Raw genomic sequence first — 19325 nt, 5'->3', positions numbered from 1 at the left:
AACACATTGGCAGGTAGGCATGATGAACATGCACACTCTGTAAAGGAAGAGTACAACAGTTTGGGTCGTCAGTGTGTCAGGTATTGAGATCGAGTGAGGATGTAGTTAGCCACGCTAAGTGTAAAAACTGGAGGCAGAAACACTAGCATGACTCCAAAGTTCAGAAAAAACATTTCTGCAACAATCTGAAAACATCCAAACAATTAAAAACTGTGATCTTCAAACTTTAAGGCAGAGCTGTTTTCCTATGATTTAGAACACTCTAGCTGACCCCCTACCTCCTCTCCAGGTATAACTTCCATCAGGCCTATCAAGTTACCTTTTTAAGAAGGACCAGATTTGAAAGAAAGAAAAGTGGCAAGGGGCTGGACATTTACTATAAAAGGTAGAAATTTTAACTTGTGAAATATGACACTTTTAATTTTTTTTCACATTTATTAGTTCCATGATGTTAAAAGAAACATTAAGTACAAAAGTACAGGAAAAACAAAGCACCTTTGTAATAATAGATTAGAAGTAGCTTGTTGTTCCTTGACTCTCCTAAATTCCTCCTGCATAAACAGCCCAAGATCAACATTTTTAAAATAGTAACAATGATTGAGCTTATTAACCTGCTTTTAATAAACAATGGCAATTTGAAATGTTAGCAGGTTAATTAAATTAAGTCACAATTATATATGTATATATATTGTCATATTTAAAATGATGAAACCCATGTGCTGCTGATAATAGAGTAGACCTGCTTAAGGTTGTCAGATGTAGTACATAGCAGGATAGCACCAAACCTGGCAACCTCTCTGTGACAATTAACTTCAGGATGTTTCTCACAGCCACCGCATCCATCTGTTGTTTACCAAGAAACAACACATTCCCCTTAAAAGTAGATTTTTGCATTTCTCTTCATTATGAGTTAAACCAACTAAATTCAGTGAATTGGTCCTTGAGCTTTAAAGGTGTGGGCAGGCATATTTTAGGAGAGAGCCAGGCTAGCTGTTTCCTGCTTCCAGTCTTCATGCTAACGAACGTCTCATCTCCAGATCCATAGTTTCACTTTCAGAAAGAAACCTGTAAGCATATTTGCTCCCAGAACGAGAAGCACATTCTAAACTCTTGCATTAAGGAAGGAAGGAACAGACACACAGAGGGTGAGGTGTTTGGGATGGTGCCAAACCTGCAGCTTTTTTATCAGCCTAAATACATTTGACCTTTTTTTGGCCAAATATGCAACTGCACGCACACAAACATAAATGTACCTTTTGAGCCTTTGTGGAGGCATCCTGTTGAGACTGAGCCCGTCCTCTCCAGCCAGAGAGAGAAAGAGGGAGGGAGATGTTCATTTCATTAGAGGGAGAGGACAACAGAGGGAGGGAGTGGAGACACAGAGGGGTGAGACAGGCACAGTACCCACTCAAAGCCCTAAACCCCCTCAAGGACTCTGCTAGTTGAAACAAATTGTGCAAAACGTGACAGAGAGACTCACCCCGACTTTCATGGAGAAATCCAGCCTAAGCCATCTGCTTAAAAAGGTGAAAAGCTCATTAAAATTCAAATAAGCAAAGGAGGAGAAAAAAAAACACGATGAGAGGAGAAGAAGGAGGAAAAAAACAGAGAAACAGGGATTATAAAGAGGCTAGTTTCTCTCCCATTCAGAGGGGTAAAGAAGCAGTTTAGCCGGAGAGCAGCTGCGTGGTGGGGGGAGGGTGGTGGTGGTTGGGGGGGACCAGCAGTTATCTCTCAAACCAGTCAAGACGCTCAAAGAAAGCCAGAAGGGAAGAGTAGAATACTCCAGTCGTCCTGCTCTCCTACAGGTCACTGCGTGTAGAAGAACTCAGCAGCTCAGTACTGGACGGCAGCTACTCGCCAACAACCAGCAGCTGCCACAATTACCCATGAGTCCACGGCTAAATAACTGCTCAAACATGAAAGCATATACTCCTCTAGCTTGACATGTAATGTATTTGGGTTGGCTCTCTGTTATTTGGGCTGTGTTGATATGACGAACACAATAAACTGTAACATTATTGTTATTATTCAGGTTCAAATCCATAGTTTCATTCAGCCTCATGATCCTTTTTAGTAACTCATACTTGTGTATCTATGATGAGTATTAAATTAGCCAGAATTACACATGACCCTTCTTGGTTCACAAACTCTGCAGTTATTAAGCATTTTCAAGGCAAGCCAAGTCAATTTATATGAAGGCTCTCAAACACAAAGCAATTCAAGGTGCTGTGCACAAGGAGTAAAAATACAATTTAAACAACAAATCCAGCAGCCTTTGACTCTGTGTTTAGATATCCTGCTAGACCCAGATGACTGAGGAGGATTCAAAAATAAACCCTGACCCAGGCTTAATGAATGACTAGGGTTTAAGGAGGAGGAAATAAAATAATGAAAATAAATAAAAGTAAATGAAACAAGTGTTGGTGAAGTTTCAGTGCAGGAATGTAATGCTTTGACACACAGGTGTCAGTGCATCATGTGAGAAGTGTTCTGTACTGAATTCTAACAGCAGCCATGACTCTCTGATCAAGACAGAGGAACAGTTGTTTTTGTGAATGTGGAGACATGAATACAATACAAGAAAGAAAAACAAGTTTTTTTCATTTAAAGAAAAATCTACATATTGATGATAAATTTATGTGACATGACTCAACTGATACAATAAACCAATTTGAATATTCTAAAATGTCCACCAAAACCTGTTCCCAAGTGCATGGTACGAATATATTAAAAAAAAAGCATACTTCAAATGTATGTATGAAATATCTTCAGTGTCAAAGCTCTGATTGATATTTGATCAAGACCATTGGTCTGTTTGAAGTGTTTTTATGCAACTTTTAGAGAGAAACACCCCAGTTTTGTTTGGCAGCACCATTTCAAATGTTTGTGTAAAAGGCCCGTGACATTTGGATAGAATCAGAACTAATGTTAGAGGAGAACGGCCCATGGCCACGTGAGGAAATGTACTTGTAGGTAACACACTCTTAGTGTGTTGCAGCAAGACTGAGCTCCTCTGAATGTGTCAGTCTGCGGTTTGGCCTGCACTGTAAAACACTGTGTTTGGGCCCTGAACTTCATCAATATTTTACCAGGCTGTTACGACTGTGCGAGCCCCCCCCCCCCCCCCCCCCCCGCCCGCGCACACACATACACACACAGAACAGCCACCTGAACCTGTGAAAGCACAGGTCTGTAACTGTGCTACAGCTTTACATTTAACACAATGAGCAAAGCAGTAGTGTGTGCAGAGCTGCACTCAAGCATGTGCACTAATTGATTGGCACTGGTCACATGATTAGCTTGGCGTTATTCATATATATGTGCACAAGTATATTTTCCCCCCTGCTTTAAATGCTGTAATATATCTATGCGTAGTCCTCCTGTGAAATCAGCTCCACATGTGCAGCGTTGGAAGGCTTGAAATTGTAATTGCACAATATTTCTTCATAACAGAACGCGCAATAATTTTCACATTAAAAGCAAAAACATATTAGCGGCTCAATTGGACGTGCACTGCGGCAACTGTAAACTATATTGCTGCAATAACATTTTATGTTTGAAAATTACCCTCGCTGTTTCACAATTTCCACATGAAATATGTCCAACTAGCACCTTATTAACACGAGCAGAGGACAGAGGCTTTATTAATCGAGCCCCAGTTTCATTTGGAGAGAACACACTCAGCCCTGCTCATAATCACCACGGGATTGAAATATGGTAGGTGGAATGTTCTGTTTGCGGCTCATACAGAGCGTTCCCTGCAGTGGGTTTTTTACACTTTCATTACCTGCTGAATGAGAGAAAAGGGTGAGAGACATAGAGGAAGAAACAGGAAAGAGAGTGAGGGGGAAACTGATCAGGAAGTTTGAATGTCAGACTGATGAGGACACTTTGTAATGGGTTCCCAGCAGGTCAAGCTACTCCTTTATTCTCAAGCTTTTTCACCTCCATTTGTTCTCCATGTGAAACGGAACACACATTCACGCACGAGGTGGTTTAAGCAAGGAGTTGTTTAGATTCACGGAAAACCAGAACCAAAAGAATTAAAATCAGGAAACTTGTGTACATTTTTTAATGTTGTGTACAGAAATATAGTGAAACTACAGTCCTAGGAGAACTGATAAAAGCAATAAAAAATATATAATATTACTAAACTTTCTTTGCAGGATTATACAAATAGGAAATAGTATTTACTGCATTTAATGCTTTTGAAAAAATATGAAGGATTCATATTTATGCAGCATGTTCTTCTCACTAATACTATAATTGTTGGTCTGGACTAATTGGACCTCTTTGATTTTTTTTGTTTACTATTTATATGATATTTTTGACAACTTATGTTGCAACACAACAGTCTCCTCCTCCACTTACAATCCCATCTCCTGGACGTTAATGATGGCCAGCAATGTCAGCACTAGACCACTGTGACAGTGTGTGTGTATGTGTGTAAATCATTACAGGAGGGTACATAACATGTATATATATCACATAGCCTTAAGCCACTCACAACCCCCGAAAAAACTTTAATTTTACTAACCCATATCTGAGCAAAAGAGATAGCAAACAGCATCTCTCTTCCACCTGAACATCCACTGAACACTGTTGTCATCCTCCACTGTGCTCATTTGTCTCACATGAACCACATGTCAATTCATCTTTTGCATCAAGTGAGTTGTCTTAACTCAGAGTTTCTACTTTAAATCCTGAGAATCAGCTTGAGTCAGCCCTGTTACAGCTAGCTGTTAGTTAATCATCTAGCCAGGCTAATTTAGAAAACACTAGGCAAATTTAAAAATTTTTGTGAAATACAACTTCATCTACAACTCAGTGTTTTGTAATGGTAAATAATTCATCCTTAGGCCTTCTAATATTATATTAATACATGCTTAAAAAAACCTGTCAGATTCTTTGCTTCTTTCTTTTTCTTTTAATGACATTACCTGAACACAAAAAGTCACTCAATCACTGGAAAAAAAAATCAGCCATGTCTATTCATTTCAGTTCATTTGGTCTAAGGCTGCAACTAACAATTATTGTCATAATCAGTTAATCATTTTCTCGATTAATTGATTAATAGTTGTTTCATCTATAAAATGTCAAAGACACAAATCAAAATACGTACGTCCATGTGCACCACCTCTTTTCATGTTTGGACACATGCAACTAGTGATCAGTCTGGTGATATTTTTTCCACTAATCAATTCGTTGTTTGGTCTTAAAATGTCAGAAAATATGAGAAAATCCAAAGTGATGTCCTGTGTGTCTTGTTTTGTCCACAACACAAAAATATTCAGTTTGATTGTCATGACAGACTATAGAGCCTAAAAATATTCACATTTGAGATGCTGCAATCAGAGAATTTTGCTTCATCTTAAAAGACTATTCAAACCAATTAATCAGTTATCAAAATAGTTGGCGATTAATTCAGTAACTGATAAATAATCAATTAATTGCTGCAGCTTTAATATGGTCTAATATTAAAGCTAAAGCAATATGTAGCATTTCCACAAGAAAATGTCTAAAAGCAGCTAGACATTTATTTTATGTTTTATTGAATTGTGTACTTACATCTCGAATGTTTCCAACTGCATTCAAACCACAGAAATCTGTAATTTATTCAATTTAATGGTGTGTGTGGCACCCTGGTAGACTGTGAGTCCTCAATCCGACTCCAGCCTGTGGCCTTTTGCTGAATGTTGTCTCCTCTCCTCCCCCTCTCCTGTCATATCTTCAGGTGATCTATCCATTAAAGGCTAAAAAAGCCCCAGTCAGATAAATTAAAAGGTAACTTGTGTTTCCTACCAGCGCTACTTTCATACACTAGTAGCTATAACTTGTGAGAAAACACAGAATACGCCAGGCACATCAGTGAGGAGGGACCTCAGTGAAGGTGACTAAAAGTGAATAGAACCGTAATACATTACCTCGTCCCTGAACAGACAAATTTTCATCAGCAATGGTGGTTTAACAATGAAGAAAAGAAGTCCCATGATCCCACACTACTTCACCACCTCATCAAACTACCTCTTTTGTTATTGTTTAAATGTGAGGGACCCTTAGTGGCAGAACTTATATATTGTGCAATAAATTAAAATAAAGTCTTTCACCCGTTTTTGATACCACACATAGTCCACTAGGATTTAAAGGTGTTGAGTGATAAAGAAAATAAACATTGTATGTTTTGTAAAAAGACCTTGAGTTCAAATTCTTTTAGCAGAAACAGATACAAATTTAAATTGCAGCATATTTACAGAACTATAATGCTTCAACCTTTCAGAAAGAATGTAAATGATGTTGAAGAACGGAGGCTCATGCTGAAGTGGCGACCCTGTAGCTTATGTCACAGCTGTCAACAAAATTCAGTGTTACATTGAACACACTGGTATCATGTGGGAGGACAATTTTAACAGAGACACAGATTTCTGTTGCACATTCACACAGATACACACACATTAACCACAGTCATCTATAGCTGTGTTTCCCTGACCCTTTTTTCTGGGGGCCCATTTTTTTAAAAATGAGAAACCATCATGACCCAAAACAAAATATCTGTGCACTCCACTTGTTTTCACATGTTTGTCAATCACTCTGGCGACTAATCAATTAGTTGTTTGGTCCAAAAAATGTCAGAAAATAATGAAAATCAATTAATTAATCCTGTCACAATCTTGTCAATTGAAAAATAGAAGACAGGTGGAGCGCACGGATGGATGTCTGTGCACTCCACCTGTTTTCACATGCTCAGACCTATTTTTCAACTAGTGATCAATCTGGCAATAATTTTCCCACTAATTGATTAGTTTTTTGGTCCATAAAATGTCAGAAAATGTTGACAAAATCCAAATCTTCTATAATCTTTTATTTATTTGGTGGCCCAAATAAAAACTCTTGTGAACGCTCTGGTGTTTGGGAATGACTGGTCTATAGTTAGCAGGGTCTAGTTCTTCTTGCTCAAGTGCACGTTGTGGTTGGGTCTGGGGATTGGAACAGGCAACCTTTTGGTCACACAGCCCCCAGTATCCCAGGTGACTGTCAGTCAGGTTAGCTGTAAACTGCACGGAGGTGGAATCCTGACAGTTTGGATTAGAGGAAAGAGAAGGAAACATGTCATTTTTACTTTAAGGTACACACACATCCACAAAGTGCACACATATCACTGAGCAGTGTTTAACACCACCTGACACAGTGCTGTGCAGCCCTTAAAGCCTTGTCAACTGGGGTTTAATTCAGACATTTAACTAAGTCCAGTTGGAGTGGAAAGGAACACACACACACACACACACACACACACACACACACACACACACACACACACACACACACACACACACACACACACACACACACAGAGTAGTTTGGCAAACTCAAATATGATGACACCTTTTTAATCTGACAGAGCCATTTGACAAGCTGAGTGTGTGTGTGTGTGTGTGTGTGTGTGTGTAGCTCTACCTCTGCTTTCACACCCACTTCTTCTGTTGTTTTCTCCCAGCTGACTTTTGTTTTGTGTTTGTTCCACTTCAGTCTCTCTGTCTCTCTCTCTGTGGTTCATACACAGATGGTTGCCGCTATGTACCGAGATGAGGAGCTCTCTCACACAAACACACACTAAAAACACACACATACACAAACATACAGAACTTTAAGTTGATTATCAGATAGAAAAGAGAATAATTAACACACATTATTTCATTTATAAAAGCATGTTCCATATGCAGAGAAAGACAAGAAAAAACAAACAATAAAAAAGTGTTTTCATTAGTGCATGTTTGAATCTTATGTAAACATTATGCACATGGATGCACACACTTACTCACACACACATCTTCAATAAATAATGACTGAACACAGTGGTGTGTCCCTAAAATATTTACCATATGCTTATTTATCTTACAAATGAAACTGCACAAAGACTTAACAAAGAGCTCCAGCACAGTATGTGCGTGAGTGTGTGTGAATGTGTGTGTGTTTGATATAACAGGCTGTACTTTAGAGGCATTACGGCGCCCGCTGCTCTTGTTTTTTTGCGTTGTTTCAATAAAGCTGGGAGGCCTCTCGGATGGAGCGCCGGCCTTTTTGAAGTGGTAATTACTCTCTCCCTCTGTCTCTCTCTACCTCTCTTGCCCTCTGTATCCTGTGTGCTTTTGGATAGTTTCGGTTTGGCTGTTTGTGTGTGTGTATGTGTGTGTGTGTGTGTGTGTGTGTGTGTGTGTGTGTGTGTGTGTGTGTGTATGTATGTGCGTGTGTGTGTGTGTGTGTGTGTGTGTGCGCGTGTGTCTGTGTGTGTGTGTGTGTGTGTGTGTGTGTGTGTGTGTGTGTGTGTGTGTGTGTGTGTGTATGTTTGCATAGTTACAGTCTTGATGCATTTTTAATAGGCCTGAAAGGATGTGGACAGACACACACACATCAAGCAGTGAGGAAACTACAATTGCTATTTTAGAGTTGAACAAGTTACTTGAAAAATGTTATTAATTACTTTCTACTTATTACTCAATGAAGACATAATTACATTATTTTACTAATTGCTCCGGAGCACAAATTAGTTGATTTGTTATATTACCTTCTGTCTGTTTCTTCAAATGTTCCCTCTAAAATGACAAAAAGTGCTGCACCCTCATGTTTTATGTTCTGTATGTAGGCTGGGTCACACCACAAACTTCAACATAGAACCTCTCTTAAGATTTGCAACCTCACGGATGGCTGCGCATCATAGTCTGCTTCTACTTGAGGGTTTTTTGCCTGTTAAAAGGACGTTTTTCCTCACCACTGTTGTCCTAGTGCTTGCTCTTGGTGGGAACTGTTGCATCTCTGTAGATAATATTATAAAAAGTGCAGCACTGAACTGCGCTATATGAAAGATGACCTAAGATATCTTCTGTTGCAATTTGGCGCTTTAAAATTGACTGAACTGATAGCGGCTTATTCTTATCAAAATGTTCCGATTTTACTTTGAATTTTACTCTCATGATATTTTTCTCAGTCAGTCAAATCTTGTATAGCTGCTTCTGTTCAGATAATAATTTAATTTGTTTGACATCTCTGGCCTTGTCTGTGAAATGAGAAAAAGGGGTTTGCAGAGAAACGTTTGTATTTATGAACGTACAGAAAGTCAAATGTTGGAATAAGTTTCACAACATTTAAAATAAAACCAAAAGTCAAACACTGAGTTGTTTTATGTTTTAAGCATAATTAAGTTACATGACTGATGTCCCAAACTGTGAAAGTTTTTGTGCCCCAACCTACCTGAACAGGTGACTTTGATGAAGATGCAGTGCCCATTAAAACATTTGTCTGTTAATATGTTTTAGATTTTATTGCCTCAGTCCCTGTGCTCCAGTGTTATTGCATCAATATTCCAAATGTTTTACCCTCAAGGGCATTGGACAGGCCTACAGTCCTTGTGAAATAGTCCCTCTTCAGCTTTTGTGCCTAAGCTTAACCAAACTGTGACTGTTTTAGAATGTTGACCACATGTTTAATGTCCTGCCTGTCGCTGCTGGTACTGTCCGCCAGCCACTTATGTTGTTTTGGGAGTCTTTGGCAATGGACCTGTGCTGTCATGCAGGTACTGGGATGAAGACTTTGTGGTTTAATAAGCGGCTGGCCCATGGTTTGGTTTATTTGGCAACTAGCTTAGTACTGGTGACACAATAAAGCCTTACAGCTCATCCCACTGCATGAATGTATGCCAGCTGGTTATCTATCTGTCTAATAAGACAGAACATTCACAAGACACATTTATTTATGGGCTGGTCCCTCTCATTTGCTGCTTCCCTAAAACTTAAGTACCTGTGTCAAGCCAGCTAACATTGAACATAGATATCAGACCAGTGTGGCCACTGAGCACATTAAAATGAAGCCTGCATTAACCCTCCCATCCTACAAGGGCTGTGCATTGACGAGAATCTGTCCATATGATGTGTCTCACAATACAGGGGTTACGATTTAAATATTGACATATTGCCATGCTGTGAGCAAGGCAATGTACAGGTGGATCATAGGAAATTTTATTTTGTTCCCCTAAATAAATAAAGGACTGTGCAGGGAATTCTGCAAATTTAAGACTGATATCAGTAGTACACCTCTTATTAAGCATTTAGAATTTGTATATTGTTTTACTGAGGAGAGAAAAAAATGAGAGCCTATTAATTCCATTTAATTGCACTTATTTTGTCCCTTTTATGAAACAGGCTAAAATGTCCTATATTGTTTTCACAATAAGAGGAAATAAAAACAGTGAAGTTACCTGTTAACTTGGCCTAAATGAATTAATCACTCATTTCTACACTTTTGTATATGTTTTAAATAAAGCGTCAAGATGTTATAAGGTGTTGCTGAAATGGCAGTAAAAATGGTCACAAACATTCATTTATGAATGTATGAATTCTTCATGGAATTTATTGATGAGACTTATTGTGAACTGGGTCATGATGGTTTGTCATTTTTAAAAATTGGGTCCCCAAAGTTTTTATGCTATCAAAACTGATGGATCTACATTTGAATTACCACAGTCCCTGTAACATCCAACATTAAAGCTCTCCTTTTCGTGCACTCTGAGCAAACATATATGCTTACGTCTCAGTTTACGTAGTTCTATTGGAGTGGAAGAGTCAGATGACTGAAGATAGATTATAACGCTGCCACAAATCTTTTCATGTAAAATATTAAGTAAAAATTGAGAATTTTGAGAATCTATACAGTATTCAGTACAATTGTAACAAAGTGTAACAATATTTTCTTACACTCCTGCGTCCCTCTGGTGATTCGACCACAAACAAATGACTGATATTTAAACTGTTAATCCTCATACCACTGAGTATAGTCATCACATGATTGTAACTGTTAGCCTACTGCCCATTCTACTGCCTTCACTACAACTCATCATCCCTTCTGAAAGTCGGACCTGCTGTGTGTGTATGTGAATGCATGTGTGTGTGAGTGTGTATGTGTATGCAGCTGTTTTTCTCCTTCTATTCCCTCCATCCTCTTCTTCTAAATGACGCTGTGTAAATCCAGCATCCTGGACACAAACCAGACACAGAGAGCAAAACAATCGAGACCTGAAGGCTGGAAGAGACACAGAGAGAGCAGGGCAGAGAGACCTGCACACACACAGGGAGAGAGAGAGAGACTTTTTGCCATTAATAGAGCATAAAAAGGCAAATCGGCATCTCATGTGCTTCTTAGCATTTTCAAAATCCCTTTTTGCGATTTTCGCCTCGTCGCCTCTCTGCCGCGTTAATCACTTTGCATGCACTCATTTAAATATTAAAATTCTTTAATCATCAAAGCCAGTGAGCATCATGCATATTCATATCATCCTCCCCTCCCCTCTCCTCCATCCCTCCATCCCCTGGATCTCAGGTTCATTACTCTGCCGCGCAGCCATTAGCCACTTCCCTAATCACACAGTTTACACACACACACACACACACACACACACACACACACACTAGCCCATGTATGCATGTACATACATACACACACACACATACACACGCACACACATAGCTAGCCAACAGCGCTAACCAGTGCTAATCCGCTAACTAGACTAAAACACACAGGCATCCCTCCAGTCTAAACTGAGCGAGCAGACTTGTCATCCATCCCGGCTGCTAGATGGCTGGAGCTGGGAGTATTTGTCAAGAGGCTCGATGAAACCTTAATTTGCATAATGACTTTGTAGTTCTGCATTAATACAATTTGCATATGAAGCCGTGTTAATTACTCCTGATCAGCCTTTTTTGCATTCATGCATGGTAATTTTGGGCGACTTGCGAAAATTGATGTCCTGGCGTCAGGGTTGAGATTGGTGGAAGAGGGTCTCTGTGTGTGTATGTGTGTGTGTGAGAGGATGAAGACAGGGTGGAGATGATGAAGACAGGAGGAGTGGGGAGGTGGGGTGGGGTTTGGGGCATTATTGAGGCAGAATTGATGGCAGATTGCTGTGGTTTGTTTTTCAGGCAGCGTCTCTCTCTGTCTGTCCATAACTTTTATGAAATCTCCTTTAATTGTTGAGAGTAAAAGCAGAGGCTTCTCAGTAAAATCCCCTCCTAATTTTGTCAGACAACATTCACACACATGCACGCACACACATTCACACATCCTCACACAGAGGCTGGCTGGCAGCCATTTGTGAATCTATTGTTTACTCTCAGTTCTTCATTTCAAACAGCACAGACTTGATTTTGCTCTCAGCTTCTCAAACTGTGCAAGACGAGATAATATATGGATAATATTCACAGCATTTTATAATTTTAGTTCTAATAAGAATATGTTTGAGATGCCTCCTTTTTTGTTGTTTGCTTTGTGTGTGTGTATGAGTGTTATATGATTAAGTAGCAGACTGCTTTGACATTTTTATCTAAATATAGCCACACGTGATGAGGGTTACTGCCATATGATTCACAATGTATTCCCTGTCCCTGAGAGGTCCCTGGACCCCACTTTGAGAAGCACTCGGTTTAGCAGCTACTGAGACATGACGTCGACTTTGCTGTTTGGCTTTTAATAGCTTTGGAAAATCAGCTTTTCTTTGATGAAAATGGCATCTAAGTGAGCGAAGGTTGATTTTAGAAGCTTTCCATTTATTTAAAGCTTTTCCCTCAAGGACCGGCTCATTTGAATTCCCCACAGGGAAGATCAGGTTTAACAAACCTCCTGTTAAACCCAGTTAGAGACTTTCTTCATGGTCCCTGCAGAGTTCAGCCATTTATTCATGGAATTGTTTTGCCCTTTTGCTTGTGGTTTTGGCACAAGCGCTTTGAATGTATGTGTGTGTGTATGTATGCGTGTGTTTTTCTTAGATGCTAAAAAAAAGCTCTGGTGAGAAGGAGAGAACGTGTGTGTTTTTCTTGGTGGTCTCTGATTCATTTGAAGGCAGTAACAGAATTAAAGCCAGAAGCTATTAGCAGCATGAGAGTGGGGTGTCGGCCAGTGAAAAGGCATTTCCAACAGGATGGACATGAATCACAGGCAGCCATGGATAAAGGTTCTAAAGTGATAATTCTGAATCCTCTACTTTATTTGTTTTTTCTTCATTTTGAGTGGTGAGAAGTTACTGTTCTGCTCTGCACGTCCTACTGATCACCTGTCAGTCACACTGGAGTCTCTCCGCTGCAGCTTCTCTTCTATAGGCGGCACTTGTTTTTCATCAGTTTAGCTCTCACTCATCATGCTAAACAACTAGCTCTTTCTCCTCTGTTAATTCAGTCATTTCCAGACACTGGGTCGTGACCCACAAGTGGGTCACAGGAGCTTTATTTGGGTCGCTAAATAATAAAAGATTATGGAAGAAATTCTGCAAATTTAAGATTTATATCTGCAGTTCACCTTTAATAAATTATTTAAAATGTGTATATTATATTATATACGTATGTATTTATTTATATTGGTTTCCTGATGAAGAGAAACAATGATTTCAGTTTTTTAAATGTGAATTTTCTAATTTCTTTACTCCTCTCTGACAGTAAACTAAATATCTTTGAGTTGTGGACAAAACAAGACATTTGAAGATGTGTCTTGGATTTTGTCAACATTTTCTGACATTTTATGGACCAAACAAGTAATTGAATAGGGGAATTTTTTTTTTTTACCAGATTGATCACTAGTTAAAAAATAGCTCCAAACGTGAAAACGGGTGGGGTGCACAGACATATGCATTTTGATTTGGGTCATTTTTAAAAACTTGGTCACCAGAAAAAAGGTTTGGGAAACACTGGATTAATTCATTAGAATACAAAAACCAAATTCCCATAAATATTTACCAGCATTGCAGCATATAGTACATCATCATAACTGTGTTGCTCACATAATCATGATATCCACCCACACTCACTTTTAACCTTTCAACTTTTTAGTTAAAAAGTGCTGCCTCAAAACTGATACTGGATTTTTGGGTAAGTACCTATATTTGTGGGTAAAATAAATTTGTCTGATATTCACATCAAAAAAACACACGATAAAGAATGATGTACATAAACACACATTTTTTGCAATGATCCCTCAAAAGTGGCAAAGATTTGTAATAGAGGCAGGATATTTCATAGTTAAGAGTAAACCTACACTGGTATTTTTTAATAATTAGAAACACTATAAATTTTAAAAAATACAAATAGAGCAAAACTATATGTATGTATTACATCTGATTTAAGAAAAATGGAAAAATATTCATTGAATGCTGCCTATAAAGCTAACAAATAAAAGCGATCTAAATCATGTCTAAAGAAGGTCACATACGGGCACAATTCAGACAAAATATATGCTGATACTGATATAGACTGATATAACTGATGTGCCAATATCAGGCTAATAATATTGGCTGGGCTCTACTTAAAACATTCTTAACAGCAGGAGTAAATCCACAGACCTAGTATTAAAAATGACAATTTCATTATTACTTAAGTTAGAAGAAGAAAGACTTTCCAGAACAGAAACTGTCTTTTTTTTGTCAGTAAAACTGACATGTATTCACTTGAGAATATCAACAGTGTTCACTTCAAGTGTCATCAGAGCTATAATGATGGCTGTGAGGGAAATGTAATCTGTGAATAAAATATAGGTTTTTGGGTGAATAATCCCTCTGTGGAAGGAAGAGGCTCTCATATAGCATGTTGGCTTTGTGACTCTGAGTGATCAGATGAGGTGATAAAGCGTGAGGTGTAGTTTGTTTCCAATTGTGTGTGAGCGAGGAGCTGTTGTCAGGCAGGTGGTATATGAAAGTGAATAGAGAGAGGAGAAAGGCTGGAGGAGGCTGATTGGGAAGCTTTGTGGAGGTGACAATGGCTGGATGCAAAGCTACACTTCCCCCTGCATTCATGTGGACGCACTGCTGATGATATTTCAGGACGCAGCCCTCCAGGAAAGGCTGCACCCAAACTCCTTCTGAATGCCATTGTACACTAAGAAGGCTGCAGCGTGTGTCAGAGTGTGTGTGTTTATGGAGAAACCGTGCCTGCTGCTTCCAGTTTTCTGTGTGTGTGTGTGTGTGTGTGTGTGTGTGTGTGTGTGTGTGTGTGTGTGTGTACGCACCTTTTATTTTTATGTCAAATTGGTGTTTATGCTGCAATTTTTCTCTAAGCTAATTTGTTTCTGGGGAAATATGTGTGTGTGTGTGTGTGAATGTGAAATGTGTGTAAGTGAGTTTGTAAAAATGTAGTGTGTTTTTTTCTGTAAGAAGTGGGGTCATCTGTGAAGATTTCTTTGGAGGCAGATCCAGCCGTGTGTTTGCAGACTGATGCAGTATTTTTACAGCAGACAGTCTGAGCTCCATATGATCAGCTCATACAGTAACCCCACACATTTACCCAGTCAGCCTCAAATTTGTCTTCTCTAACAGCCTCTGAGGTTTATAGTTAGTAACAGAATGAAGGTGGGTGTCACATCCTGGCACATCTAGAAAATATCCCATCTGTAGTTAAAGTCTTAATTCACAATATTTACATATAAAGAAATGTGTTTTACAGCTTTCTGATTCACGCAGCACAAGTCATTCTTTATCAAAGCTTCTCTTATTTTATATGAAAATTGTGTTACAACAGTAAAGGTAAAAAAGGAAATTACATATGGCATATAAAAGAAATGAGGTCATTTTAATTAGAGACAGTTATAATATTGCACACAAAGCTTATATTTGTAATTATACACAAACATTCTGTAAGTACAAGCTTTCAAAACTTGCTTGAAATAATCTTAACTCAAAGAATGATGCTTCATCAATATGAAAATGGATGGGCGATATGGATCAAATATAATATTTTTGACCAAATACCTCAATATTCATATTTATTGATATTACAACATTATTTAGGATGATGATTGGTGCTTTCACAAAATATACACAATAAGATTTTTTGATCAATAATTATCAGTCATGTGGATATAATAACTGATAGGACTGTGTATTGGCAAGAATGTGGTGATATGATACGTACTGTAAGCAAAGCCATATGTTGCTTTTTTTAAAAATCTAATTTTAGGTGAACTGTCAAAATATAAAGAACACACCAACATAAGAATAAAACTGGAGTTTTAAAACTGCTATCAAGGGGTTGGGGGTTTAAACACAAATCTTGGCATGTATCACAGTATCAACATACAGTGTTTTGAGGATCAGTACCACAAAACATGACATCGGGATACTTGATATTTTTGATATTTCCTTCCACTCAACAACAGCTAGAACATTCTGGTAAGTTCAGAAAATGACTTTCACTTTACTGTAACACAACCTTTAAAACCAAGAAAAGACAATACTTATGTCATATATCCATACAACCATATACAAAGATCATATCTAGTCTCATATCCCGATATCAGTATAAAATCCATATATTGCCCAGCCCTTTGTGTATGGAGGAGAATATGGCAGTGGAATCCCTTTTTTCTTATAAATTACTAGATAATTTTGTTAATAAGTTTTTTAATAAGTATTCATATTTAAGGACATTGCAACAAGGACAAGGAAGTGAATTTTGCTTTGTTTTAAGGGGTCCAAAGCCAGAAAGGTTGGAATCCAGATAGACAAACAGAGGAATAATTATTAAAATTTAAATGTTAATACAGGAAGTGGATTAAGTGTACTTGAATGAAAAATGTTGTCTATTTGTCAGCCTCAGTTCATGGAGTCTGGAAGGTGTTCCCTCCAAGACACTGTGAACAGGAAGTTCCACTTGGAATGGAATAAATAAAAGAAGGAGCGGGTGGTTAGTATGTGTTACAGCGTATCCAACGTCCAATAAACATGCGATCCAGCAAAGATTTAGTACCAAAAACTGAGACAAAAAAAAAAAATCTTTTTTTTTTGTATTTGTGCAGGGATGAACTTTGCTCCACACTCTTTCCTGTGTAAATTTGGGTGCACAGACTGAGTTACAGTCTTCCACATAAAGACATCAGACTCCCTGTGTGTTAACTCCATGCTCAGTAGAACTGTGGTATCTTCCTGCCACAGCAGGGGAATAAACTTGACAGTCATCTGGCCTGGGATTGGTCATAAAAAATATTTGGCACGCTGGTCATCGCCAACTCTCTCAAGCAGCTCTTTGGTCTTCTTCTGCCTTTTTTTATTGCCTGAAAATATCTCATGCCTTCCAGCGTAACACCCTGCCATCAGACTTCTCTGAATTAACTCCTGAATTTTGCTCGGACTGAGACCAAGTCAGAGGGATTTTGTGTGGCGGATTTCTCCCCGCTGAGTCTCGGGGACGACGCTGTGCTTTGTCTTGTCTCCTCCTGCCAGAACAGCCTGCTCTCTCTCACCAGCTTTAAGGATCTAAATCCACAGCCGTGCCTTGTGTCGTCTATCAACCTGACACTGGTGGCTTTCACTACAACTCTGCATACAAGATTTGATTCTGTAAAGTCAGAGATGGCAGCGAGGAGGGTGGGTGGGGTGAGGGGCTTCTAGATGCTGCAAAACACACATAACACCTCAGAAACAGGCAACAGATACGGTTAGCTGACATGTTGATGCTTTAAAACCTCTTTGGACAAACAGAGAGACAGAGCTCTCCACTAAAAATAGCTTGACAATATTGTCACTGCACAATAGCAGCGGCAGCTCCAGCCCGGCTGCACGGACACGATGGGATTACCACAGTATTTTGCTGCGTTGGGGGCACTCATGACTGCCCCTCTCCTCTACAATGGGCTGTTGGCGTTTAGCACCGGCCAAATCACCACTTAACAAAAGCTAATTTCTCACTTGGTTAAACTGGGAAGGATTAGGGGCCCTGTGTCGCTGCAATCCATGTTTGGTGAAGAGTGAGGGATGGAGGGATGTTAGGAAAGGATTTAAACCTCAATTACAAGGGACTGAGGGCTTTTGTGTGTCCGTGGCGAAGGTGGGACACCGAGGTTTAGCGACTTCGTTGAGAATGTTTGCTGCCTTGTCGTGCACATGTGTGAGTGCGTGTGTATGTATGTGCATGCAGCCGAGGGTGGCATAGCCTGACAAATACATGTTGATCCCCTTGTTTAGGAGGGTTTAAGTCTCCCCAGTTTCACATACTAACACTGCACACGAGGAGGGACGACTCACAATCAAAGTTTATGAAACAACAGCAGTTTAACCCCTTTGTGTCATCAGATGGCCACTGTAACTCCCATTTCTTAAAATCTCTTTAAAAGCCCTTAAAGAGAAAATTTGGCACTTTTCAATTGAAGCAATAAACTCCTCACTGGTGCTACGCTGACCAAGAAATAGTTCTCTGATGTCACAGTGATGTCACTGGATTTAAGGAAAGACTACATGCTTTTTCAGCCTGGATTTCTAGTCTGCCCTTCTGGATATCCATGATGAGTGCTAGATGAGTATTTTTATCATCTAACACTATGTTCTAGCCAACAAAGTAATAGCTATAGGCTAGGGTTGGCAGCAACATAAGCGTGGAAGTCAGAAGCTCACACGCAATGCATCCTGGTACATGTAGGAACTGCTGGCATGACTCCACCAGCAAGGGAAGTTCTTGGTTTTCTTTGTTTATAATGCTATTACTGCTTTAAGTGACTTATTTACCATGAGACTGGAAATCTTATCTTATTACCATCACCATATACCCCATCTAAAACCCCTTAGACTGTAGCAGCCCTTGCAAAACCCCCAAACTCATTAAGGTGTCACTATGCTTAAAATGTGGTGTATTTTGTATCATCAAACACTGTTTAAAACCCCATCATTACCTTTCCCATATTGCAATCTAAAGGGCTTTTACAATTTTTCAAGCTCACCAACTTCACATAGCAACTGGCCTCAATTTCATTCTTCACACAACTACTTTTTTAAACTACTATTACTTTGAACAAATGAACCCCAAGGGCACATTTAGGAGGAGAATGTTCAAACATGTATATCCACCTGAATGATAACTGCGTCTCACCAATCTTAATGACGGCACGTTCCCAGGGGTGGAAGTAACTAACTACAAATACTCAAATGACTGTAATTAAGTCGTTTTTTTGGTTACTTTTATGAGTATATTTTCAAGTTAGTACTTTTACTCATACTTAAGTATGCATTAAAAGATGTAATCCACGTAGTTACTTTTAAAATCATAGTTGAGTACTGAGAACAACATCCAAACCTTTCATCAGCATTTTAGAGCCAATCAGGTGATCTGAAAAACAAAGACGTATAAAAGAAAAACAAAACAAAACAAAACAAAATGCTGTGGTTGTACACATTTAGAGTAAGGAGATTAATGATTAATTATTAATTGATTAATTGTCATTAAGAATTTAAGAATTTAAATTAAAAATGTAATCACTGATATTTAATCAATAAACTTGAAAAATGAAAAATGACAAAAAAAAAACTGAGAATT

The 19325-nt window shown here is 38.8% G+C and overlaps 1 protein-coding gene across 1 annotated transcript in view; it reads left to right on the top strand.

Annotated features, from left to right (window-relative positions):
* Positions 1-19325, top strand: part of bcl11ba (BCL11 transcription factor B a) — a 56652-nt gene that overhangs the window by 11691 nt on the left and 25636 nt on the right. Inside the window, exon 2 of the mRNA XM_084742371.1 lies at positions 1-13. This exon is cut by the window's left edge and continues 461 nt beyond it. Coding sequence (XP_084598497.1) covers positions 1-13 — 13 coding nt within the window. The remainder of the gene's footprint in view (positions 14-19325) is intronic.

Source organism: Lutjanus erythropterus, chromosome 18 (genome assembly GCF_056507025.1).
Source record: "Lutjanus erythropterus isolate fLutEry1 chromosome 18, fLutEry1.hap2, whole genome shotgun sequence".
Classification (NCBI taxonomy): Eukaryota; Metazoa; Chordata; class Actinopteri; order Lutjaniformes; family Lutjanidae; genus Lutjanus; species Lutjanus erythropterus.
Note: the sequence above shows the minus strand (reverse complement) of the source record. Positions and strands in the feature narration are given on the sequence as shown.